General features: G+C 57.6%; 1 protein-coding gene across 4 annotated transcripts; it reads right to left on the minus strand.

Moving 5' to 3' along the window:
* Positions 1-1,690: 1,690 nt before the first annotated feature.
* Positions 1,691-20,068, minus strand: IGF2BP2 (insulin like growth factor 2 mRNA binding protein 2). 4 transcript variants are annotated; one of them, XM_069865218.1, is made up of 16 exons: positions 20,024-20,068; positions 19,551-19,611; positions 14,660-14,708; positions 14,244-14,295; positions 13,946-14,009; positions 13,005-13,277; positions 9,196-9,330; positions 8,442-8,564; positions 8,054-8,189; positions 7,732-7,860; positions 7,083-7,103; positions 5,396-5,512; positions 4,723-4,797; positions 4,274-4,405; positions 3,901-4,014; positions 1,691-3,075 (listed from the first exon to the last, which is right to left on the minus strand). In XM_069865218.1, exons 2-16 carry the CDS (start codon positions 19,583-19,585, stop codon positions 2,986-2,988), a joined length of 1,545 nt encoding a protein of 514 aa, XP_069721319.1. In that variant the 5' UTR covers positions 19,586-19,611; positions 20,024-20,068; the 3' UTR covers positions 1,691-2,985. The 4 variants fall into 4 exon arrangements, with proteins under 4 accessions (XP_069721319.1, XP_069721318.1, XP_069721320.1 ...); XM_069865217.1 differs by having other exon boundaries at positions 7,083-7,106; XM_069865219.1 differs by lacking the exon at positions 7,083-7,103.
* Positions 20,069-24,873: the final 4,805 nt, after the last annotated feature.

Here is a 24,873-nt window from a genome sequence, read left to right on the forward strand (position 1 = left end):
GTCAGTAGGCCACGCCCCTCATCACCATATATGGCAACGCCTCCACCGATATGGCCACGCCCCCTCCCACAACGCCTTATATAGTCACAGCCGCGGGATGCGGGATGCGGGCAGGGATGCTGGATGCAGGGAGGGATGCGGGATGCAGGGAGGGATGCGGGATGCAGGGAGGGATGCGGGATGCAGGGAAGGATGCGGGATGCAGGGAAGGATGCGGGATGCGGGCAGGGATGCGGGATGCGGGCAGGGATGCGGGATGCAGGGAGGGATGCAGGATTCAGGGAGGATGTATGCAGGGATGCGGGATGCAGGAAGGGGTGTTAGTGCAAGCAGGGATGCGTGTAGGGATGCGGGTGGAGGCAGGGATGCAGGTTGTGGGATGCGGTCAGGGATGCGGGATGCAGAAATGGATGCGGGTGCAGGCAGGGATGCGGAGAGGGGTGCGGCTGTGGGCTGGGATAGTAGTGCACGCGTGCAGGAACGCGGGCTGCGGGATTCCGGCAGGGATTTGGATGTAGGCAGGGATGCAGGCAGGAATGCGGGATGCGGGAAGGCATGCAGAGAGGGATGAGGACTGTGGACAGGGATGCAAAGAGGGATGCGGACAGGGATGCAAAGAGGGATGCGGACAGGGATGCAGGGTGCTGGCAGGGGGCTCAGGGCCCCGCAGCGCTCGCCCGGCTCCCGTCGCCGTCCGTCTGTCAGTCCGTCCGTCTGTCAGTCCGTCTGTCCGTGTGTCCGTCTGTCCGTCCGCGGGCGGGAGGGGTTGCCGGGCGCTCGCTCGCTCCCTTCCCCCACGGTGGAAGCGACCCCTGCGTTAGCTGAGCTCCTCTGGGCTCAGTGTTCGGCTCCTCAAGGAGAGTTCCCTCTGTCTGGGATGGCTACCATCTACTTGATTCCTAAAAACTGGATTTGTGATGACCTCCTGTCACGGTTTAGCTGAGGACACCCTAGAAAGCAAACACTTGCCATCTTCTGATTTGTAACAAATCCACAGTGAAGCCCACGTAGTGGGTGTTGTTTTGTTTTGGGGTGGTTTTTCTGTCTCGGGGGAGTTTATCTAATGTGAAAAGAGAAGTTATTTATTTTGTTTTTATGACAATAAATATTTAAATTGTATAAGGAGCCTTCCAGGAAGGAGCCTTTGCCTGGTAACGAAACGGAGGGGTGGGTGTGAATTGCAGAGCGGGGTGAGGGAGGTGGGTTCAGCTCCCTTGCAACCTGCGAGGAAGAAGACTTGAGCCTGGATGAGCCACGGGAGCACAAAAGCCTCTCGTGGTCTGTCCCAGAGTCCCCAAGGGGCAGCCGGGGGTGCTGAGCTGCCCGAGGAGCAGCGGGCACAGCCCTGGGGGGACAGGAGCAGGAGCTCCGTGTCTTCAGTTTGGGCCCCTTCCTCCACGAAGGACACTGAGGGGCTGGAGTGTGTCTGGAGAAGGGAAGGGGCTGGAGAAGAAGGGTTCTGAGAGAGGCTGAGGGACCTGGGGCTGTTACACATGCATCCACTCACCATCAAACCTCCTTTCTGCAGGGAGTGGGGAAACAGCAATACCTGCAACCCCCTCCCTGCTGCCCCAGGACCCTCCATCCCCACCATTTCCCCCCGACCATGCAGGAGGAGACCCCCCCAAGCCCATTCTGGCCCTCCCCAGTGCAAGGCCCTCGAAAGCAAGCACTGCACACATGCTCTGGCTTGTGTTAGCAGGATATATTTCTCTTTTTTTTGTTGCTGTTGGGTGCATTATTCACCAAACCCTTCCCAGCAGAGGGAAACGCGACAGCACAGCCTGTGGCGCTGGCTGTGCACCCCGGCACTGCTCCCCTCCCTCCTTTGCTTCACCCCTTTCTGTGCTTGGCTTTTTTTCCTTTCTTTCTACCCATTTTTACTCTTGGGTTTTGGTTTTTTTCCTCTTTTTTTTGCCTTTTTAATCATTTCTCAGCTGTCTCGGAAGGATGGGCCACTGGCTCTCGGTGAGCAGAAGGAGCAGAGCTCTGGGACAGGGAGGCTGGTTTCCTCCTCCTGCCTCGCAGCTGCCTTGCTCAAGATCATTCTCCAACTCCCGTTTTTTTTTTTTCTTGTTTTAATTAAAAAAATAATTTAAAAAAATGCTCCAATGCTCACTTTTACAAGGCATAGAAAAACCTCTACGAGGGAAACACAAGCGCAAGGTGCTGAGGTACAAGAACCTGAGGTAGTTTTTGTGTCCGTGTACGCCTGGGGCGCCCGGGGGGGACTTGAATTCAGAACCAATTTTGCTGGTTGTTTTCCCAACATCATCTAAATCTGGGGTTTTGCCTCCTCTCCCTGCAATCCTTCCCCAAGGATCCCTGCCTGAGCAGCGATGGAGAGAGAGAAAAGGGGGACAAAAGGGGTGCAAGCCCTGCTTTTGGACTCTGAAGCAAAGAGGAAAAGGGCTGGGAAAGCGAGATTCCTCTCTTAGGAGGTGGCATCCCTTCTGCTGGCTCATACAGGCACCGCTCTGCTCGAAGCCCTTGAGAAATGGCTTTTTAACGCTCCCTTCATTCCCTTCCGCTGCTCCTGCCTCCCTGCTCTATGTCGAGAACCAATGGACGAGCTCCTTTCCTTAAAACACCTAAAGAACCCAGCTTGTGCTAAACCCAAACCTCCCCCTCAACCCTGAAATGAAAAAAAAAAGTAGAATTAAAACCCCAAATCCCTTAGAAAGCTTAAAAACCTGGCGTTAGTCTTGTTATTGATGGGTAGATCGAACCCCGCTGGGCCCACAGCCCCCACCCCGCGTCGGGCGAGCTCCTTGGGCCCCACCAGGGGGAAAAAGCAGGTGGGGTTGGGGGAAACAAAAACTTGAAGCAAACCCCTCTCTCTCTCTCTCTCTCGCTCTGCATGTGTTAGTCCAACTAAAGGGATGGTGGCGGGAGGTGCTGGGGGAGCCCTCACGGTGCCCCTCGCGGCACGGGGGGTCTTTGGTTTGTACCCCCGGCTCCCTCGGGGGCTCCGTCCCGAGAGCTTCACTTGCCGCGCGGCGAGGCGCCCGCAGAGGGTTTGTGCTCCTGCTGCTTCACCTGCTGCACGATCTCCCTGATCTTGCGCTGCGCAGTCTGCGGGAAAGCAAGAAATGTGCTTGGAGGGGGCTCGATGCGGGTCCCCCCAATCTGAGAGCTCAGGGGAGGGGAGCGCAGCTCGGAGGGACAGGGGGAGGGCTGGAAATTGGAACGGGGAGATTGAGATTGGACACTAGGGAGAAATTCTTCACGATGGCCCCATCCAACCTGGCCTTGAACCCCTCCAGGGATGGGGCAGCCACCCCTGCTCTGGGCAGCCTGAGCCAGGGCCTCCCCACCCTCACAGCAAAACATTTCTCACCAAGATCTCATCTCAATATCTCCTCCTTCAGCTCAAAAATGTCACCCTCGTCCTATCCCTGCCCTCCCTGATCCAGAGCCCCTCCCCAGCTTCCCTAGAGCCCCTTTCAGCACTGGAAGCTGCTCTAAGGGCTCCCCACAGCCTTCTATTCTCCAGGCTGAACAACCCCAGCTCTCTCAGTCTGTCCTTGTACAGGAGGTTCTTAGCCCTCAGATCATCTCCGTGGCCTCCTCTGGACTCTCTCCAACAGCTCCATGTCCTCCCTGTGCTGAGGGCTCCAGAGCTGGACCCAGGGCTCCAGGTGGGTCTCATACCCAGGAGGAGCCCATTCCCAGCCCGGCTGCCACTACACAGACACATCTTTGAGCTAAATCAGGCCAACCCATAATTTTCACTCCAGCAGAGCAGGACAGAGCTTCCCACACACCGTTAGCGTCCCCTGGGCGCTCAGGAGCCTCCGAGCACAGAGCCCAGGATGCTCAAGCCCCCACGTGCTCTCCCGCTCTCCTTGGTGGGTGAAGCCAGCCGGGGATCCCGGGGGAGCCGCGCGCAGCCCTTACCTGACTGGCAAAGAAGTGCCCAATGATTTTAACGATGACCTCCTCGTTCTCGTCCGGGGTCTGGTCTCGCGGCACAATGACCTCGGCGCTGGTTAAGTTTTGCAGTTCGTTCACCTGGAGCAAACAACAGAGCTCTGGTTTTGGTTGTGGAAGAGTCAAAATGTTCCACTGCCGGTGGCCCCCTGGCTCCCAACCGGCACCAGGCTCGGGACGGTCACCACCCGACCAGAGACACCCCCAGGACTCGAGGTCCCGGCGCTGCTGGAGTCTCGCTTTGCCCTTGGGGCGAGCAGGGGTGCTGGGTGACACCCAGTGCCGTGTCCCCAGAGCAGAGGGAGCATCCCAGCAGCCCCCCCAGCAACCCCCCACCTACCGTCTTGCCGCCTTTTCCGATGACGCGGCCGGCGGCGAAGGAAGGCACCTTGATGTGGGCTTCAAGCTTCACTTCTTCCTTCGGGTTAAAGAAGTTTTCCTCTTTCAACTTCCCAAATATTCGCCCCTGGGCCTGGGGAGAAGATGTAAGGATGGTGAGACCCTGGCCCAGGCTGCCCAGAGCAGGGGTGGCTGCCCCATCCCTGGAGGGGTTCAAGGCCAGGCTGGATGGGGCTTGGAGCCCCTGATCCAGTGGGAGGTGTCCCTGCCCATGGCTGGATGGGCTTTAAGGTCGCTTCCAACCCAGAGCACCCTGTGTTCTATGATTAAAACCAGTGGGCAGGGGTCCCGGTGGTGCCCCCTGCATCCCCCTCCCTGAGGGTGGTGACGCACCCATGTCCAGTAGCACCAAAACCTCTGAGCAAGGAGCCCTCTGTTCCCCCCGCGCACCTTGAACTGTGCCTCGGGGGGCCCAGTGATGATGACCATCCGCTCGCTGGCCTCGGGCCCTTCTGCAGGGGCGATCTGCAGGGGTGGGGAGAAGGGGCATGAGAGTGGCCCTGCCTTGGGAAAACCTTCCCTACATAGAATCACCACGTTGGAAAAGACCCACCAGATCATCAAGTCCATGGGACGAACCCCTCCCACGCAGCAGCATCCCCCACGCAGGAGCCACCTCTTCCCAAGCAAGGGTGCCCCCTTCCCAAGTCACAGCAACCCCTTCCCAAGCCGGAGCATCCTCCAAGCAGGGGCTTCCCAAGCTGGAGTATCCCCTTCTCAAGCTGGAACACACCACAAGCAGGAGCAACCCCTTCCCAAGCAATGGAGAACCCTTCCCAAGCAATGGAGAACCCTTCCCAAGCAATGGAGAACCCCTCCCAAGCAATGGAGAACCCTTTCCCAAGCAATGGAGAACCCTTTCCCAAGCAATGGAGAACCCTTTCCCAAGCAATGGAGAACCCTTTCCCAAGCAATGGAGAACCCTTTCCCAAGCAAAGGAATGGATTCTTCCTAATTTGAGGACCAAAACCGCTCCACGAGAGCTCCACTTTGCCACCCTCGGCAGCTGGAAGGAGAAGCCAAGTCCCGGTTGCTGGGACTGGCCATGCAGCACCCTGCTCACCTTGATGGAGGCGCCGGCAAAGCGTGCCAGCTGCTTGATGTGCTGCCCCTTCTTGCCGATGATCGCCCCCACCGCCTGCGTCGGGATGAACAGGTTCACAACCTCCTGCTCCGGCAGCTGCCGAGGGCACAGAAGAAGGAGACGGTCAGAGGAGCAGCTGCCCGCCCTCCCCACGGTGCTGGAGGGAAGATCATCTGTCTTTCTTTTTAGTGCCTCCAGGGATGGAGACTCCACCACTGCCCCGGGCAGGACAATCCCTGTCCTGCTCCTGCTGGTCACACCGTTTCTGATCCCAGCCAGGATGCTGCTGGCCTTCTTGGCCACCTGGGCCCCTGCTGGCTCATGTTCAGCCACTGCCAACCAACACCCCCAGGGCCTTTTCCACGGGGCAGTTTTCCAGCCGCTCGTCCCCAGGCTGCACCCAAGTACAGGACCCAATACTTGGCCTCGTTGAACTTGGGCCCATGGATCCAGCCTGGCTGGGTCCCTCTGCAGAGCCTTGGCCCATGGATCCAGCCTGGCCGGGTCCCTCTGCGGAGCCTTGGCCCATGGATCCAGCCTGGCCGGGTCCCTCTGCGGAGCCTTGGCCCATGGATCCAGCCTGTCCCGGTCCCTCTGCAGAGCCTTGGCCCATGGATCCAGCCTGGCCGGGTCCCTCTGCAGAGCCTTGGCCCATGGATCCAGCCTGGCCGGGTCCCTCTGCAGAGCCTTGTCCCATGGATCCAGCCTGGCCGGGTCCCTCTGCGGAGCCTTGGCCCATGGATCCAGCCTGGCCGGGTCCCTCTGCGGAGCCTTGGCCCATGGATCCAGCCTGGCCAGGTCCCTCTGCGGAGCCTTGACCCACAGTTCCAGCCTGTCCCAGTCCCTCTGCAGACCCCTCCTGCTCTCCAGCACATCGACACCCCCACCCAGTTTGGTGTCATCTGCAAACTGACTGAGGGGGCACTTGATGCCCTCATCCAGGCCATGGATAAAGTTGTTAAACAGACCTGGGCCCAACATGGAGCCCTGGGGCCACCACCGGGGCTGGCGGCAGCTGCCCCCACACCAGGCTGCTTTCCTGTTAGGTTTTCTTTTTTGTCTCCTCCATGTTTTACTATAAAAAATGGTGGCAGAGGCGACGGCTCCTCTTGGATTCATCAGGGGGGCTCGAACACAAAGCTTCGGGGTGAAGAAGCCCACAGCGACCGCTGCCCTCCAGGAGAGCCGCCCGGCTCCTCTCCATCACCCCAACACATGCACAAGCAGACGTTTCATAGAATCGCGTGGTTGGAAAAGACCTTTGGAGATGATCAAGCTCAACGGTGCCTGTCCACCACTAAACCACCCCTGAGCACCTCACCCACCTGTCTGTTAAACCCCTCCAGGACTGGGGACTCAACCCCCTCCTGCGCAGCCTCTGCCGGTGCCCGAGAACCTTTTTGGTGAAGCAATTTTTCCTGATGTCCAACCTGAACCTGCCCTGGTGCAGCTTGAGGCCTTTTCCTCTCGTCCTGTCGCTTGGGAGCAGAGCCCAGCGCCCACCTCACCACAACCTCCCATCAGGGAGCTGCAGACAGCGATGAGGTCTGAGGGTTCCCGAGGTCTGTGCTCGCTCGGGGGGCCGAGGCAGGCAGAGCATCCTCCCCTCCAGGGCCACCATCCCCCCAGCTCCTCCAAGCCCTCGTCCCACCAGCCTGGCACTCACCGTTCTCCTCCGCCCGCTCTGCTGCTGGCGTCGCCAGGAAAAGAAAACAGGAAAGTAAATGAACCCGTGCGACGGTCGCCGTGCGGCCAAAGTCTCTCAACGGGTGGATTTAGAGCGGCCAACAGGGCCCACAGAGCCCAGCAGGGGCCACTGGGCTGGGATGGACCTTTCCCATCCCTCGCTGCCCTGGTCTCTGGGGTTTTGAAGGTGCTTCTCGGGCTCCCGGCAGCCACAGCGCCCCGGGAGAAGGGAAAGCCCTCGCCTACAAAACCAGCTGAAGCTCAGCTCGCCGCAAGCGCAGCCCTCGGGGTGCAGCCACCACCCCTGGGCCCTGCCCCGGCACCCCAAGGGTCACAACCAGTCCTCAAAAACTCAAGCTCAGCACAACATGGGGACGCAGCTGATCTTCCCAGGGAGCTACAGCCAAGGAGGGACAAGCCGCGGTCACTCACTGCCTTCTCCACCTCGCTGCTGGGATGAGTATCTCCCCTAAATGGCCAAGAGTCTGAGTTCGTGCTCACAGCTCCCCGTGAGATGCCTCCTACAGCCGTGACGTCCACCCAGAGGCAAGAGCCACAGCAGGAGAGCCTACAGACCACTCTGCCCCCAGGAACACACCCCTCAGCCCCTCAAAGTCTCCTGCACTTACTGGGAACGGGTGGTACGGGGAAGCCGCTGCCGCCCCTCGCGCTCTCGGGGTGGATGGGAGCATGGACAGCCCCGTCGAGAAGATCCCCAGACTGCTGAGATTCAATCCTGGGATCAGGTTGGCTTGTTGCTGGGAAAGCAAACACAACGAGAAATGAGCAATAGGCCGAGTGGAGCTTTTGGGGTTCTCACCACACGGAGTGGATGATGGGTGAGAACCAGCCCTTGATGGAAGAGAGAAACCACCCCCGTAGTTTTCTTCTGGCCACCCCAGCAGTGGCTCTCAAGCAAGGGCATCCCAGGCAGAGGGACTGGGAGCTTACACTGACGGCCACCACATCGTTCTCGTAGGCCTCTCGCAGCTTCTTCATGATCTCCACTTCGGCCTTGGAGCACGCCTCCATGCTGCCCTTCACCGTGATGGTCCGCTCGGGGTTATAAATGGTTAAATCCTGCAACCTACCCCACAGATACATCCAGACAGATGGTTAAAGGGGGGGTCTCAAGTCAAAAAACACAAGGGAAGCTTAAAGATGAGGGTTCCCCCTGAGACAGCGTGGAACCGCACGCCCTCTCCCTGCCTGGGACGAGGAACACCCACCCGGGAAGGGGAACGTGCGTAGGAGGATGCGAAGTCTCTGTTTTCTGGCTCCGGTTCTACCTGAGCCGTGTCGGATGGAGTGAGGTGGCTTGGTGCCCACCAGGACTTACGGGGAGATGGTGATCTTGGTGCCTGTGTCCTGCTCGATCTTCTTGAGGTTGCGTCCCTCCTTGCCGATCAACCGCCCCACCAGGCTGTTGTGTGCAAGGATCTTCAAAGGAATCTCTTCTGCTCTAAAAGGGATTAAAATAATAAAATCTAAAGGTCCACCTGGCTCAAAAACCAATTTCCAGCAATGGGGACTAACGATATGGTGGAAGGAGAGAAAAACCTCCACTGCTTCCCACCACTGTATCTCCTCAGCTTTGGGGGAAGAAGAACTCAAGGACTTCCCAAGACCAATCGAAGATCTATATTTCACGGAATTTTGTTCTCCAACCTTGCCTACATCCTCCTGAGACCCACCCGAGCTTCTAGTCTCGCCAGCACTGTCGATCATACCATGGAGAAGTTATTAAGCTGTCATGACCCATGACTCTATCCTGAAACTCCAAATGCCAGCGGTTCCCTCACAGGGTAGGGGCAACAGAACCACAGAATCACCAGGTTGGAAAAGACCCACCGGATCATCGAGTCCAACCATTCCCATCAATCACTAACCCATGTCCCTCAGCACCTCGTCCACCCGTCCCTTAAACCCCTCCAGGGAAGGGGACTCAACCCCCTCCCTGGGCAGCCTCGGACAGGGAGCAATGACCCTTTCTGTGAAAAATCTGTTTCTGAAGGTGGCTTCTTCTCCACAGATGCCTGAATTTACCTCCTTTCCAGCCAACCCGCCCGTTTCACTGAGCCAGGGCCACTCACGATTTGGTTTCCTCAGCCTCCTTCTGCATGATATCAAGGATCATGCGACACGCCTCGGAGCAGCCCTCTGGTGAGGCGTGGATGGTGATGGGCTTCTCAGCGGCACCAGCGTTCTCCTTCCGATGGATGTCAACCCTACAGCGAAACAACCAGCAGAGAGGAGCCCCCTGAGACACACCTGGGGTCACACGAAGGCTTTGAGAGCTCAGAAGCTGAGCCTGCTCCTCACAGAAAAGCTCATTTCAACACCTGCTCGAGCGCTGGGGTGAACCTGGGTCTCATTGATGAATGTTCACCACCAACCTGGTCTCACACAGCCCAGGCAGGGCTTTGCTTCAGCTGATTTACATCAGGTTTGAGCTACGTTCACCTTTATGCCCTGAGGTTTGCCTGGAAACTGAGACACATCCACGAACGTCCAACGATGCATCAAGAGGGAGCAGAACATCCTCAACTGGACAAAGCCCTGAGTAACTTGGTCTATCGTCTTTGACGCCAGCTCCCTCGGAGCAGGAGACCGGAGGTCCCTTCCAACCTCAACCTCTCTCCACACAACACCCAAGCTGTCCAGCGACCAGCCGCTGCCACGACCGCCGCGAGTCCTTCGGGACAAAGTCGACTTACCCGCAGGCAGCACTTGGCATGACAAGGAGGGACACGTCAACAACGGCGCTCGTACTCACGCCCTTCCCCAGGAGACCAGAACGCTCTCCCGTGCGCCCCGGCAGGGACCGCGCTCAAGCTCCTCTGGTCCTCCCCTCCGGCGGGGAGGAGGCACGTGCCCCCAGCTCGCTCCTCACCACTTAACCACACGTGGCAAAGGCCCTGAGAGAGAGGGAGAGAGGAAAGCAGGGTAGGAGACTCCCGTGGGCCACCAGCACCTCCTGAAGAACTGGGGTGAGCAACCCTTCCATCTTCTCCACGTGATGCCACCACCTCGGTGTCCCTGTCCCTGCTGCCGTGAGGGCTGGGCTGGCCCCGATCATCTCAGAGGGTGCAGCAGCTCTTCGGTCCCTCAGGGAATGCCACCAGCACTCAGCTCCAACACGGTGCCCTCCAGCCATGTCTCCATAAAAGGTCCCCGTCCTGGCTGGGATCATTCGTGGTGCTGCTTGTGTGCAAAGGCTGAGGGATGGGGTGCAGTCACCCCTAAGGAGCATCACGCTTGGATGCTGCAGGATCCTGTGGGTTTGCACAGCTCAGCTCTTCCAGGAGCTCATGAACCAGCACCTAGGAACAAGGATGCTTCATCTACAGGTTGAGGGGGAGCGGCTGGGGCAACTTTGAGGCCACGGAGATGATCTGAGGGCTGGAGCAACTCCTGTATGAGGACAGGCTGGGAGAGGTGGGGTTGTTCAGCCTGGAGAAAAGAAGGCTGCGGGGAGACCTTAGAGCAGCTTCCAGTGCTGAAAGGGGCTCCAGGAAAGCTGGGGAGGAGCTCTGGATCAGGGAGCACAGGGATGGGACGATGCAGAACAGTTTTGAGCTGGAAGAGGGGAGATTGAGATGAGATCTTGGGGAGAAATGTTTTGCTGTGAGGGTGGGGAGGCTCTGGCGCAGGCTGCCCAGAGCAGGGGTGGCTGCCCCATCCCTGGAGGGGTTCAAGGCCAGGCTGGATGGGGCTTGGAGCCCCTGATCCAGTGGGAGGTGTCCCCACCCAGGGCAGGGGTGGGACTGGATGGGCTTTGAGGTCCCTTCCAATTCAAATAACTCGATGAACCTTCCCCGAGGCAGGGGGAGAGCCTGCACCACCAGCTTCCAAAGGGGTCTCAGAGTGGCTTCATCCAAGCACTGAAGAGGGAATGAAGACAGGGGAGAGAAGGCAAACACATCACAGTGTGCCACGAGAGGCCATGACGAGCCCGTCCTCCAGAGGGGGGTCGCACTGTCACACCAGGTTGATGCTCCAAGCCATGAGGAACCAATGAGGAATCCACGGCTGCCCCAACAAACCCCGCAGGCAGCTTCTTGAACCCACGAATGGTTGAGGCTGATGGAGAAGGTGATCCTCAATCCCCACATCCCGTGCTGCAGGCAGGGGAGCCGGGGCAGCTGGGATGGTGGGACAGCTACAGGGCAGGTTTGCGCATGGTGCAGCAGGAAAAACTCCAGGAGATCCTTGTGGGGTTGGTGCTGGGGGGGCTTCAGAGTGGTGGCCGTGAGGTACAGCCCTCTCGAGGCGGTCGGTCCTGTATGCACATGGGGTTATCCTGGCCCTATGGCTTCTTGGTAGCCACGGAGCTCTCCTCGCCCAGTTACAAGGGCTGCAGCCACTGTGGAAGGTCGTCTGGTGAGGGGGGTCCTGGTCCAGGCTCCTCCTCAGCCAAGGAAGAAGACTGCTCCACCTGGTGACAGTTTTGTCCCCTAGAGCTCAAGAACATCTGTGGGCACCACCGTGTGTGGAGACAGGGGTGAAGTCCTACATGAACTGAGGAATCCAGGCACCATCATTGCTCTGGGTATGAGCAGGGGCCCGGGGAACGCGATGTGACCAGCACCCTCGTCCCCAGGATTGTCACACTGGGGGGTGACGGCAGCTTGAGCAGGGACAGAGCTGCAGGCTGACACCCAGACTGACGGCTACGGTCTCAGGAGGGTGCAGGAGGTTCCCCAGTCCAGGGCTGGAGGGGAGGTGGAGGCTCTCCGCTGCACGTGGTCTCCTCGAGCAGGTCAGGAGAAGTGGATGCACAGAGCACGGCCTTCCTCCACAGCACCAGGTCTTCAGTGCAGGGACAGGGAGTCAATCCACAAGGGGGGACAGCTCGGCAGCAGCACTTGGCCTCTTGGTCCTGAGAAACCGGCAACCAGCACCTCCCACCTTCCTCACCAGGCTCAGGGCTTGCAAAGGGCAACCTTCCCGTCTTGAGTGGCCAGGACACAGCATCACCCACTGCTCATCCCACTAGGAGACTCACCTGGAGGAGAGGGGCTTGTGGCCAACTGGGACCAGCTCACGGCTACTAGGTGGCCACGCTCTATGGGTAGCCGGGCTTGAGGAGCTCCTGTCCCTACGCATCAGCCTCTCTTCCATACCAACCTCTTCCTACCAACCCAACCCAGCCCTGGGCGCAGCTCGTGCTCCCTCCTGCTCAAGCGGACGCGCTATTACCCAACAATTTGCCTCTCAAAGCTTCTCTGAGAACTAGGAAGCCCTGGAGATGTTCTGGTACAGGAGTCCTATGTCCTGTGGGATCACCGGGTTCAGGATGATGAGAATGGGAGGAGACAGCTTTGGGATGAACACAAACAAATCCAGGCAGGAACAAACCATGCGGGAAAACCATGCAGAAAATCAAGAGGTGAAATCAATGTGAACATCGGCAAGAGAAACATGGAAACCTTTGGCAAAATAGCACCCTTCTCCCCATTTTTTTTCCAAAAGAGAAGTATTAGATTGCCAAAAAAGGGCTTCAAATGGTCACCAAAAGCCCATCCTTCTCAGGGCAGCGCTCCCAGGGTGCCCCCGCTCCCCCTGCAGCAGCTCCAGCCCACACGGGGCGCTGCGGGATGGACCATCACACCTAGGATGGCCCTTCCCCACATCCCCAAATGTCCCCTTTGTCCCTAAAGCCTCACCCCCAGCCTTTCTTGTGAGGAGGCTTCAGAAACCCATTCGAGGGCAGTTGCAGTGCGCATCCCCCTCTGGCTGTACCCAGACCACCCTGGCCAGCAGGAACAGTTTGGAACACGGGTTCTACCACCATCCCATGAAGGCTGCACCCCACGAAATCGGCACCTAAAGCCCCAAGCGCATGGAGGATCCATGCTGGCAACCTACAGAAGGAAAGGAAACCATTCGAGATACTTACTTGGACTGAGTTTGCTTAGTAAGGTTCTTTATGGTCATGCCCTCCTTTCCTATGATCGCACCAACAAACTGCGTGGGCACCAGCATCCGCAGTGGGAACTCGAGCTGTTTGGGCTGCGAGGAGCCCCCTGGGGAAGAGCCCCGCTCCCTGGAAGGGTGGCCCCCGCGGCGCGATCGCGGCGGGGGCGGAGGGGAGCTCACCTCTTCATCCGGGATGTAGGAAATCTTGAAGGAATAGTTCTCAAGCTGGTGGCCGCTCAGCTTCTCAATTGCTCTGCAAGGTAGCGAGAGGTGAGGGCTGGTGAGGGGCTGCCCAGGGACGGGTGCATCTCCAGAACTTGCCCTTGTAGATCACGGTCCCTCACCAACCCTGAATCTTCTTCCCTCACCAGAGTCCAGAGTCCCCCATGGGCAGGGACACCTCCCACTGGCCCAGGGGCTCCAAGCCCCATCCAGCCTGGCCTTGAACCCCTCCAGGGATGGGGCAGCCACCCCTGCTCTGGGCAACCTGGGCCAGGGCCTCCCCATCCACACAGAACTTTCTCTTCTTAAGATCTCATCTCCATCTCCCCTCTTGCAGCTCAAAAATGTCACCCTTGTCCCATCCCTGTTATCCCTGATCCAGAGCCCCTCCCCAGCTTTCCTAGAGCCCCTTTCAGCACTGGAAGCTGCTCTAAGGTCTCAGCACCCCAAGTCCTTCTCCTCAGAGCCGCTCCCAATCCATCCTCCACCCAGCCTGGATTTGCAGCTGGGATTGCCCCGACCCAGGCGCAGGACCTTCTCCCTTGGCCTCGTTGAACCCCGTGAGGTTCCCACAGCCCCTCTCAGCCTGTCCAGGCCCCCTGGACGCCGTCCCTTCCCTCCAGCCTGTCGACCCACCACACACCTTGGTGACCTCAGCAAACTTGCAGACATGGACAAGACGAACCAAACTCCACTTACACTTTTGCTTCTTCTTTAGTTGCGTAGGTCACGTTGACAACGGCTGCTTCTGTGTCTGTGTTGACTGGGGGAAGAGCAAGAGAAGGAGCGTTTAGAGCAGGAGGGGAGGTGTCCATGCCCTCCCACCACCAGACAGCGGCCCCAGGGCTTGAGCCCACAGGAAAGACCATTTCAACCCAGTACCAGTGACTGGGAAACCTGGGTTCCCTTCCACTGGGTTTTCTGCAGTGTGGGCAGAGCTGGGAAGTGGCTCTGGGATTTTCGGGCAGATAGGGACCACCACGCTGGACCATCTTACCTTGCTCTACGTTCTCCACCGTCCCACACTGAGCTAAGAGGCCATCCAGCACCTGAGGGAGCAGCAAACAGGCAGGTGAGGAAGGCAGGAGGGGCGTGGGACAGGCAGGGAAGAGCCTTCACCCACAGACACCCTCCAAAGAGCCTGCACCATCCAACGGCTCAAGTGTCTTCACCCACCTCCATCCCATTATCCCGGCGATGCCCCATGGCTCCAAGCTGCCCCACAGCTCCAGGACCCACAAGCAGGCAGGAGATGGAGCCCAGTTCGTGCTCCACCCTCATCCTGGGGTCACTGGGAAGGTCAAGGGTGGCCCACGCGCCGATCACACGCTCGGGCAGCGCAGCTCGTGCTGCTCAGTGCGACTGGCGGAGGAGGAGATGGACGGGATGCTTTTAGGATCGTCTGCTCCTTACCTCCCACTGCAGGTGTGGGGGGATGTTTCGTATCTGGATCTTCCTGCTCCTGCAAAGACAAAGCCCTGGATGGGAATGGTTGGACTCGATGATCCAATGGGTCTTTTCCAACCTGGTGATTCTAGGATTCTAGGGTCTGCAGGCACCACACGGCAGGAGGGGAAAGGCTTCCCAGGAACTGGACGGCAGCTGGTGAGAGCTTCCCAAAGCATCCCCCTTCCCCACCCCGAGCTGGAGCAGCTCAGCCCCACGGAACGCCGCTCCTCTCTGCCTTGCCCCGACACCCATGGAGCTGCCTGGGGAACGCTCCTTCCTCGCGCTGGCTGCTGGGTTTCCAAGGAAACCTCCTGAGATGAGCCTCTGCAGAGTCCTGGCCACACGGGCACAGCTGGGGGACAAGCAGGCACAGCCCTGACCCCAAATCCCACCCCGGGCAGCCCTGCTACCCCTTGGAGAGGTGTGTCCTACTGATGGCCACCACTTCCAAGCAATATGGAGCCGCTTTCCATAGGGAAACCTAAGCACATCTCCCCAGAGGCCGCCCCTGGAGGTGGCCAGGACACCCAGCCTTGCCAGGGTTGCGCTCCCAACCTCATGCTGGGGAAACATGCTGGAAGCCAAGGGTCTCCGGGCAGCCCTACCTGCCTCAGGAAATGTTTGTCCCAGGCAAGAAAACATCCACAAAAAGTGATGCTGATGAGCACCACCAAGCGATGCTGAGGTCCAAACCCAGTCCCACCTGAGCTTTCCAGACCCATCAGCTCAGGGCTCAGGACAGGGAGGCTCCCCTAAGTGGGTAGGGATAAAGCAACCATTGGGTTTGTCTTTTTTTCATAATGATCTGTGTTTTTTCAGTCTATCAGGTCATCCTCAACAAGTTTTGCTCTCACACAACCCAGCCCAGCAGCGGATCTTAATGAGAAAGCACTAAAGAGCTGCCCCAGCTTAGCCCAGTTGTCACCAGCAGCCAGTTCCCCTCCCAGCCCGGCGGCTTTGCCTCCACGCTCTTAAGGAATTAAAATCCCATCACGTTAAAGCCCTTTGGCAGGACGAGCAGCCAACGGAGCTGGGGACGCGAGGCCATCACGGTGGGGACAGCTCAGAGAGCATCAATGCGGGGAGAGGAACCAGCTCCAGGTGAACAGGAGGAAGGAAAAGAGTAGGAAAGGGGAAAAAGAAAGGGAGAGGGGAAAGGGGAAAAAGAAAGGGAGAGGGGAAAGGGGAAAAAGAAAGGGAGAGGGGAAAGGGGAAAAAGAAAGGGAGAGGGGAAAGGGGAAAAAGAAAGGGAGAGGGGAAAGGGGAAAAAGAAAGGGAGAGGGGAAAGGGGAAAAAGAAAGGGAGAGGGGAAAGGGGAAAAAGAAAGGGAGAGAGAAGGGGGAAAATAAAAGGAGGGGGGAAAGGGGGAAATAAAAGGACATGGCATGGACAGCATGGCCTTGGTCACCCTCCTGCATCCCCTGTACCCACACACCGCCCTGCATCCCTGGTGCCACCTCTCTTCCTTCCCCACATCCCTAATGCCACCCCATTCCTACCCCTGATGCCACTCTGCTCTTGTCCCTGATGCCACCTCACTCCCATCCCCGCATCCCTGGTCCCGCTCCCATCCCTGCATCCCTGAAGACCTCCTGCTCCCATCCCGCAGCAACGAGCCGAGCGGAAAGGCAGCTAAAGAAACCCAAACCAACTCTGCTGCCAGCAGCCCAGTTCATCCACAGCCACAACCAGACAAAATAAACCAAGCGACAGCGTCGCACCCAGAAACAACAGAGCCCATCTCGGAAAGACCCAGCTCCACGGGGATTCTCCTGGCCAGTTCCATAGGGAACGGCATCCGAGACCTGCAGGGAACGTGCAGCAGCAGGAGGAGCTTCTCCCACACCTGATGCCACCAGCATTGCCCTGGCAACGTCAGGTTGATGTGCAAATATACACGAATACACAGTTATATGTAGAGAAATAAACACCTTCAAATGTATCACAGAATCCTGGGATGGTTTGGGTTGGAAGGGACCTCAAAGCCCATCCAGTCCCACCCCTGCCAACAGAACCGCTTTGCAGGAGGATTTCCTCCCCCCTAACGCAGCATCCCGGGGATGACGAGCAATTAGGGCTGAGGAGAAAAAAGAGGGGCTGCCCTCGCCCCTTGATCTCAAGCCTTAACCCCGCTGGTATTTCAGGTTTGAAATCAACAAGGTGAGGGAAAATAAGTAAATAAATAAAGCCAAAATACGCAGAAATGAGAGCTGAGAGGAAACTTGGTTAAGGATAATTCCTTGTGAAACGGGAGAAAATCCTGCAGATCCCATAAACCCCAAGTTCCCTTCGCCACCCGGAGTAAATGATTCTATGATTTACTATGATTCTAGGAGTAAATCATTCTATGATTCCATGAAACCCACCCTGGTTTTGCTGTTTACTAGAACAGCACAAATTGTTATTGTTGTTGTTATTATTATTATTATTATTATTATTACTACTACTACTATCACAGGGCTTTCCAACCCCAGCCCTGCCCAGGGTCCTTCGGGCTTTTATTTCTCCTCACAGCTGAAGCAGAAATTAAAAGGCACCTTCAGCATCAGGAACCCGAAAATCTCACTGTTTGGAGACATTAAATTGGGTTTCTCCGCGTAAACTCATCACTCTTACCCATCCCTCATACACGAGTCTCAGCCCTGGGGTGGCTGGGGTTTGCCTCCCACATTTCACCACCAAGCCACATGGTTTTATGCCTGTATTTTCCCTTTTTAACAGGTTTTTCCAAGGTTCCAGAGATCCTGGAGGGAGAAGATGCCGACACTCCCCTTGCCACCACATTCTGGATACAAAACACTCTCGCAGTGGGACGGCATCGCCTTGCTTTAAGCAAATAAAATTACTCCCTGCTCTTGCTGGGTTTAAAAATTAACTACAAAATTTTTTTTAAGTGTTTTAAAAATTAATTTAATTTTTTAAACCCATTTAAATTTCAAAATTAATTTAAATTTCAAGTCGATTTAAAATTTTTACGTGTTTTTTTTAAAAAAACCCAAACAACAGGGTGATTTTTTTTTTCCCTGTCCCTTCTCCCACGCCCAACACAGTATCAACGAGGGATAAAAACAATCGAGATGCTGTTGGATCCTTCCTATTGGAGCCTGAACCGTGTGCAGGGCTGATTTTTAACTCGTGACAGGCAGGATTTACACTCATGTTCAAATCCCAGGCTTTTCCAGCCTGTTTCTTATCAAACCATATTTCTATGCCTGTAAATTAGTGGAATGTCTCGATATTAGACATAAATATGGATAATTTATTATCTAATATTATATTAGATAATATCTAATATATTATCTATTATCTAATTTATTAAGAGATCTTATAATATAATTATTAGAGGTATAAAAACGAAGCAGCCCAGGTGAACGCAGAGGGGAAGGAGCAGGTACCAGCACCGCCTGGTCCCCATCGCCGTAACGCAGAAACCAAGGGGGACTCGGGGCCCCCAAACCCAATTAAAAGCACAAACTAATTTAACTAACGGGGATTTCACCCAACGGAGCCGCCCTGACCTCCCAGCGCCTTCTCCGGGACCGGATTGCAACTGCAAAAATCACATCGTCTATGAATTTCAAAGCTGGGTGGGGGGTGAAACCACAACCATTCCCAGCCAAAAATCACGGATTAACAACCCAACCTGTCATCTCCGGAGGCGAAGGCCACCGGGGGGGCTCCTCTAGGGCAGAAGGGGCTGGTTTAGCTGCAGAAAATAAGATATCGGCTTAAACGAGATCTCGATAAGCCAGGGAGCCGAGCTGGAAGAGAAAACTCGGAGCTGATTGCAAACCAAGGGGAAGCAAATCGGCGTTGATGCTCCAGGAAAGCCGGGAACGGAGAGCGGGAGCATCCCAGCGCCACCGAGGGCTTAGGTGCAGGGAGGCTCCTTGTTTACATCCTCTCCGTCCACCAGATAGTGCGGAGCCGCAGCTCCAGCTCTTCCCAAACTCCCAATTTCTGCCTCCATCCCTCTTCCAAAGTCGCCGGCAGCGCGACCGGCGGAGATTTCACCTCCAAGAGGGTGACCCGGGGGGGTTCAGCTTGGGTTCGGGAGGTTTTCCTGAAGGTACGAGAGCGTGTGATCCCTGACGAAGAAGAATCCCGCTCGGGCACACGTGACGCGGGGCCCGAGCCGTAATTACACAACAGCATCGCCCCCGTCGCTCCCAAACCCGGCTCCGAGCCCCCTGACCTCGGTGCCATCCCCGACAGCGGCGCCGTCCAACGGGGTCGTTCCGGAGCTCTGATCCTGAGAAATGGGGCTGGTGGGGGGCTAAACCCCTCGCCACGAGGCAGCTACGCCACGCGCCCCCGGCTTGGCTTGTTCAACGAGGGAACCGTGGGGCGCCCCGACGCCTGGGGAGAGCGGGAGGGCAGCTCCCACCAACCCAACCCAACCCCAACCCAACCCAACTCAACCCAACTCAACCCCAACCCCAATGCAACCCAAACCCAACACAAAACACAACCCAACGCAACCCAAAACTAACACAAAACTCAACCCAACGCAACCCAACCCCAACCCAACCCCAACGCAACCCAAAACCAACCCAAAACCAACACAAAACCCAACCCCACGGAGCTCGGGGATCCTCCTGCAGCGTAAACGAGGGGAAAGAGGCGCTCGGGAAGAGCAAATAGCTCAATTACTTATCAAAACCAACATTTTTCTACAGCGCCCGCAGCCCCAGGGCAGGGCAGGACCCCCCTCGGTTGGGAAGAGGGGGGGAAAAGGGCTTTTTCCCTTGTTTTCGCCCCAAAGGGGTGGTGGGTGCTCCCCAGAGCGAAGGGACCCCCCGGGATCACCCCCTCCCGGGTCCCAGCGGGGTTCGGGGGGTTGGGGGGGGGTTACCTGAGCTTTTTCAGCGGGGGATCCTCCACCTCCATCCCTTTCCCACGCTGCTCGGCTCCCCCTGCGGGAGAGAGCGGGGGGGTCAGCATCCCTCTCCGCCCCCCCCCCCCTCCATCCCGGTCCCATCCCGGTGTCCCCCCCCCCCCCCCCGGGCTTGGGGCGCCCCTGGCCCCGCGCCCCCCGCACCCCCCGGCCGGGCACCTCGTCCAAAGCCCCCCGGGAGGCTGGGGGTGCGGGGGGACCGGGGGGGCCGGGGGGGGCGAGCCCCGCCGCCCCCCAATAAAATCGGATGAAATAATCGGCGAAAAATCCGCGCGAGGCTGGAAGGAGCCGGGAGGAGGAGGAGGAGGAGGAGGGAGCGGGGGATGCTCGGGGAGGTCCCCCCCCCTCACCCGGGAGGCTGCGGGTGGCTCGGAGGGTCCAGGGGCGGAGAGCGACCCCCCACACACACACCCCCACCCCGAAAAATAAACCTGCGGGGTCCGGAGCGGCCCCCGAGCGGAGGGGAGGAGCCGGGAACGCCCCGGGGAGGGACCGGGGGTGGGATGGAGTGGGGGGGGAGGGATGGGGGGGGGGTGGGATGGGATGGGGGGGGGGGGTAAATACGATGAGATGGGATTGGGTGGGGTGGAATGGATGGGATGGGATGGATAGGATGGGGTGGGATGGGGTGAACAGGATGGATGGGATGGGATGGGGTGGGATAAACAGGATGGATGGCGTGGGATGGGATGGTTGGGGTGGAGTGGATGGGATGGAATGGGATGGGATTGAATGGATAGGATGGGGTGGGATGGGATGGGATGGGGTAAACAGCATGGATGGGATGGAGTAGACGGGGTGGGATGGAGTAGACAGGATGGGGTGGGATGGGGTGGTTGGGGTGGAATGGGGTAAACAGGATGGATGGGGTGGGATGGGGTAGATGGCATGGGGTGGGATGGGATGGTTGGGGTGGGATGGGATGGAGTAGATGGGATGGGATGGGGTGGGATAAACAGGATGGATGGGATGAGATGGGGTAGATGGGATGGGATGGATGGGATGGAATGGATAGGATGGGGTGGGATGGGATGGGGTGGATGGGGTAAACAGGATGGATGGGATGGGGTAGACAGGATGGGATGGAATGGATAGGGTGCAGTGGAATGGATGGGATGGGGTGGTTGGGGTGGGATGGGATGAATGGATTGGGATGGGGTGGATGGGATGGATTGGGGTGGGATGGGATGAATGGATTGGGATAGGATGGGGTAAACAGGATGGATGGGATGGGGTAGACGGGATGGGATGAGATGGGAGAGGGTGGATGGGGTGGATGGGATGGTTGGGATGGAATGAATGGGATGAGATGGGAGAGGGTGGATAGGGTGGATGAGATGATTGGGGTGGATTGTGATGAATGGAGTGGGGTGGGATGGGTGTGTGGGCGGGGTGAGGTGGGATAGGATGGGGTGGAATGAGTAGAATCAGGTGGGGTGGGTGGGCTGGGCTGGGGTAAATGGAATGAGATGGGATGGATTGGGATGAATGGGGTGAGGTGGGATAGGACTGGGCGGAATGGGTAGAATCAGGTGGATGGGATGGGTGGGGTGGGGTAAATGAGATGGGATTGGGTGGTACAGGATGGATGCATGGGGTGGAATGGATGGGATGGAATAGATAGGATGGGGTGAAACGGATAAGATGGGATGGGATGGATAGGATGGGATGGATTGGGGTGGGAGGGGATAGGGTAAACAGGATGTATGGGATGGGGTGGATGGGATAGTTAGGGTGGATTGGGATGAATGGGGTGGGGTGGGATAGGATGGGGTGGAATGGGTAGAATCAGGTGAGGTGGATGGGATGGGTGGGGTGGGTGGGCTGGGCTGGGGTGGAGTAAATGGGATGAGATGGGATTGGGTGGGGTGGAATTGATAGGATGGGGTGGAATGGGTAGAATTAGGTGGGGTGGATGGCATGGGATGGGATGGATGGGGTGGAATGGATGGGATGAAATGGATGGAGTGGGGCGGATAGGGCGGAATGGATAGAATCAGGTGGGGTGGGGTGGAATGGATGGGATGGGGTAGATGGGGTGTCTTGGAAAGGGATGGGGGGGGGAAGGATGGGATGAGGCGGTGTTGTGGCCTCTGGGCTCTGCTGGAGGATGTCTCTGAGTCACCAAGGGTGTCACCACTTGCCTCATCTGCTGAAGGTAAAGGAATTTTTTCTCTCTTGTTGAGAATCCAATCCCAAATCTGGATGGAAGCACATGCAGACTATGAACAGAGACTAAAATAAGGTGCAGAAGTCAGACTGGACGGCAGGAGGGGACAGGAGTCCTTGGAGCAGAACACTGTGTCCTAGCACCCGTTGCGCCTTACTGGGAATGGGGGGAATGGAATTCCCAGGATTTAAGCAGCGTGGTGGGACAATTACCAGTCCCGCTGACTCTGCCGCGAGCCGTCCCGCTGCCGGGCATCCCCTGTCACGTGGAGGTGCCGGACAGGGTAGGAATAGCGGTGACGGGCGCTCGATGCCGTGCGTGTAGCAAAAATAGCTGTGGTTGGACTGCAATGATGCAAAGAGAGAAGAATCCTTTCTCCTCCGATTTCTCCGTCTTTGCTTTCGCTGCAGCTCCTGCCAGGCGGCCGTGTAGCTGCAGGGCCGGGGGCTTCACCATCCCCAGCACCATTCTGGGGGGGCTTTTAGGCTGATAATCAGAGAATCATGGAATGGTTTGGGTTGGAAGGGACCTCAAAGCCCACCCAGTCCCACCCCTGCCATGGGCAGGGACACCTCCCACTGGATCAGGGGCTCCAAGCCCCATCCAGCCTGGCCTTGAACCCCTCCAGGGATGGGGCAGCCACCCCTGCTCTGGGCAGCCTGGGCCAGGGCCTCCCACGCCTCTGGTGAAAAATTTCTTCCTGATATCTAATCTCAATCTTCCCCTTCCAATTTAAAGCGATTCCCCCTTGTCTTGCCACTCCAGGGCATTGGCAAAAGCCCCTCCCCAGCTTTCCTGGAGCCCCTTTCAGCACTGGAAGCTGCTCTAAGGTCTCCCCGCAGCCTTCTCTTCTCCAGGCTGAACAACCCCAACTCTCTCAGCCTGTCCTCATATACAGGAGGTTCTCCAGCCCTCGGATCATCTCCGTGGCCTCCTCTGGACTCTCTCCACCAGCTCCATGTCCTCCCTGCGCTGAGGACTCCAGAGCTGGACCCTGGGCTCCAGGTGGGGTCTCGCATCCTTTTAAAATAATGCCCTTTTCCAGGCTTACCCTCCTTCAGGTCATTAATTCATCCTCAGAGATGAGCTACCAACAGTAATGGGACAGGGAGCGGCCGTTTCAACCTATGAAGTCGTTGCCACTGGGAAGTGGCAAGAGAAACCTGAGGGTCTGGGAATAACCAGCACCCACAAGGTTGCTGCACTCATTCACTCCTCGTCCATCCTCGCTCAAGCCACGTGCAGGAGCTGGACGTACCCGGGGATGTCTCCCGCAATTACCACAAGATCTTATCCCTCCCACTCTGGGCTTTTGGCTTCGCAGAAGGAGCTCAACAACCTTCTTCAGATGTTTTTTGTTCTCTCTTTCCCAGGTGGACCAGTCGTGGTCTGGGTGAGATGGTCATGGGACGTTTGTTCTTTGGGGAGGAAGATGAAAGAGCATGGATGCAAAATAGCTGGTGAGGGAGCGAGAACCCAGGGGAAATGGCCCAAGGGGTGTGCAGAACAGCAGGAAAATTGAGTCCTCTTCTAAGGTGGGATGTGCAGCAAGGTCTTTCCTCTCTGAAAAGAGATACTGGCATGGAAAGAGTCTGGGAGGAGGCAGCAAGGCTGATAAAAAGAGCAAAAACCCGTGAGAGCGAGGGAAGGCTGAGGGCAGGGTTGTTTAGTCTGGAGGAGAAGATAACAGACTGCGTGTGAAGGACAGCGTGGAGGAGACAAGGGGAATCAGGGACATCTGAGTGTTCGGTGGATCAGGCAGAAGGAGGAGGTGCCGTTCCTCGGCTGGAGGGTTTGGGGAGGAGGTAGGACAGTGCCTGGAGCCACCACACCCACCCAGGGGATCACAGGTCCCCTCCAGGCTTGGCATGAACAGCTTGGCCAACTCCGTTTCTCCTCTCTGCTCTTAAGGCCCAGTTTCAAGTTAATTGTGCTTGGAAGCCCCCATGTGAGCTGGTTTGAATATCATATAATCATGTTTTCCTTCATATACTAAAACCACACCAACCTTTAAGCTCTGCCCTGCCACGAGGAGCCTCCTCGTGCCCAGGGACCGCAGCATCTCACATCGAGAGAGGCACGAAGCGGCCCAGAGGAAACTCCCCCTGCACGTGGTGGAGAGACCGGCAAAAGCGAAGCCCGGCTTCCTTTTTCCCCAGCGCTGGTGCAGTTTGGTGTTCGTGCTCCTCACCGCGGGTCAGCAGAGGGCACGGTGCAGATGTTGCTTTCGCAGCCGCGGTGGCAGAGACGCTTCCCCAGCGCTGGTGCGATCGCTGCTGCGGGTCAGGCTCCTCTGTTCCCCATTCCCGGGGCTGGATTTTCTCGCTGGGGTTGGCAGAGAGGCGGGACGTCCAGCAGCAATCCCGCTGCAGTTTCCAAGTGCATCGCATACCACAGCCATCAGTCATTCCCGCGCAACGGGGCAGCGTGACGCAGGCCAGGGAGCATCTGAGCAGCGGCTGGAGCCGCCGGCGTGAATCAGCAGCAGGAAACATCCACCCCAAAGACTCTCCCAGTGCAAGGCCACAGCGGGGCCGCAGCCGATGCCTTCCCAAGCCCCAGAAATGCTTTAAATGGATTTTAGGATGCACCTAATCAACTCAACCCCCGCTTCCCATTCATACCTGCTGCAAGGGAAACGCTTGCTCGCAGCCAGAGCAGAGCATCGGGGTCCCAGCGTGACCAGCAGCACCAGGTACCTGCGTGCTGGGAAGGAGGAGAGGAGCTCTCACAGCAGCTCCAAGGCACGGGATAAACTCGGCTGCTAGGAACCGCAGCACCGCAAAATCCTCCTTTGACTGAAACAGAAAGACAATTCAACAAGGCCAAGTACAAGGTCCTGCGCCTGGGTTGGGGCAATCCATGGTTTCAGTACAGGCTGGGGGACGTGACCGAGAGCAGCCCGGAGGACTTGGGTGCTGGGGAATGAAAAGCTCAATGTGAGACGGCAATGGAAATTCGCAGCCCAGAAACCAACCGTGTCCTGGGCTGCATCCAGAGCCGTGGGACCAGCAGGGAGGGAGGGGATCCTGCCCCTCTGCTCCGCTCTGAGAGACCCACCTGGAGCCCTGGGTCCAGCTCTGGAGTCCTGAGCACAGGGAGGACATGGAG

The sequence above is a fragment of the Phaenicophaeus curvirostris genome, chromosome 10 (genome assembly GCF_032191515.1).
Source record: "Phaenicophaeus curvirostris isolate KB17595 chromosome 10, BPBGC_Pcur_1.0, whole genome shotgun sequence".
Taxonomy (NCBI): Eukaryota; Metazoa; Chordata; class Aves; order Cuculiformes; family Cuculidae; genus Phaenicophaeus; species Phaenicophaeus curvirostris.

Coding starts and splice junctions, on each gene's coding strand:
- IGF2BP2 (XM_069865221.1), bottom strand. CDS start 14,527: ATGAGGGTGGAGCACGAACTGGGCTCCATCTCCTGCCTGCTTGTGGGT. Junction 13,278..13,945: donor ACTAAAGAAGAAGCAAAAGT/GTAAGTGGAGTT, acceptor GCTACCTTGCAG/AGCAATTGAGAAGCTGAGCG. Junction 8,565..9,195: donor GAGGCTGAGGAAACCAAATC/GTGAGTGGCCCT, acceptor AATCCCTTTTAG/AGCAGAAGAGATTCCTTTGA.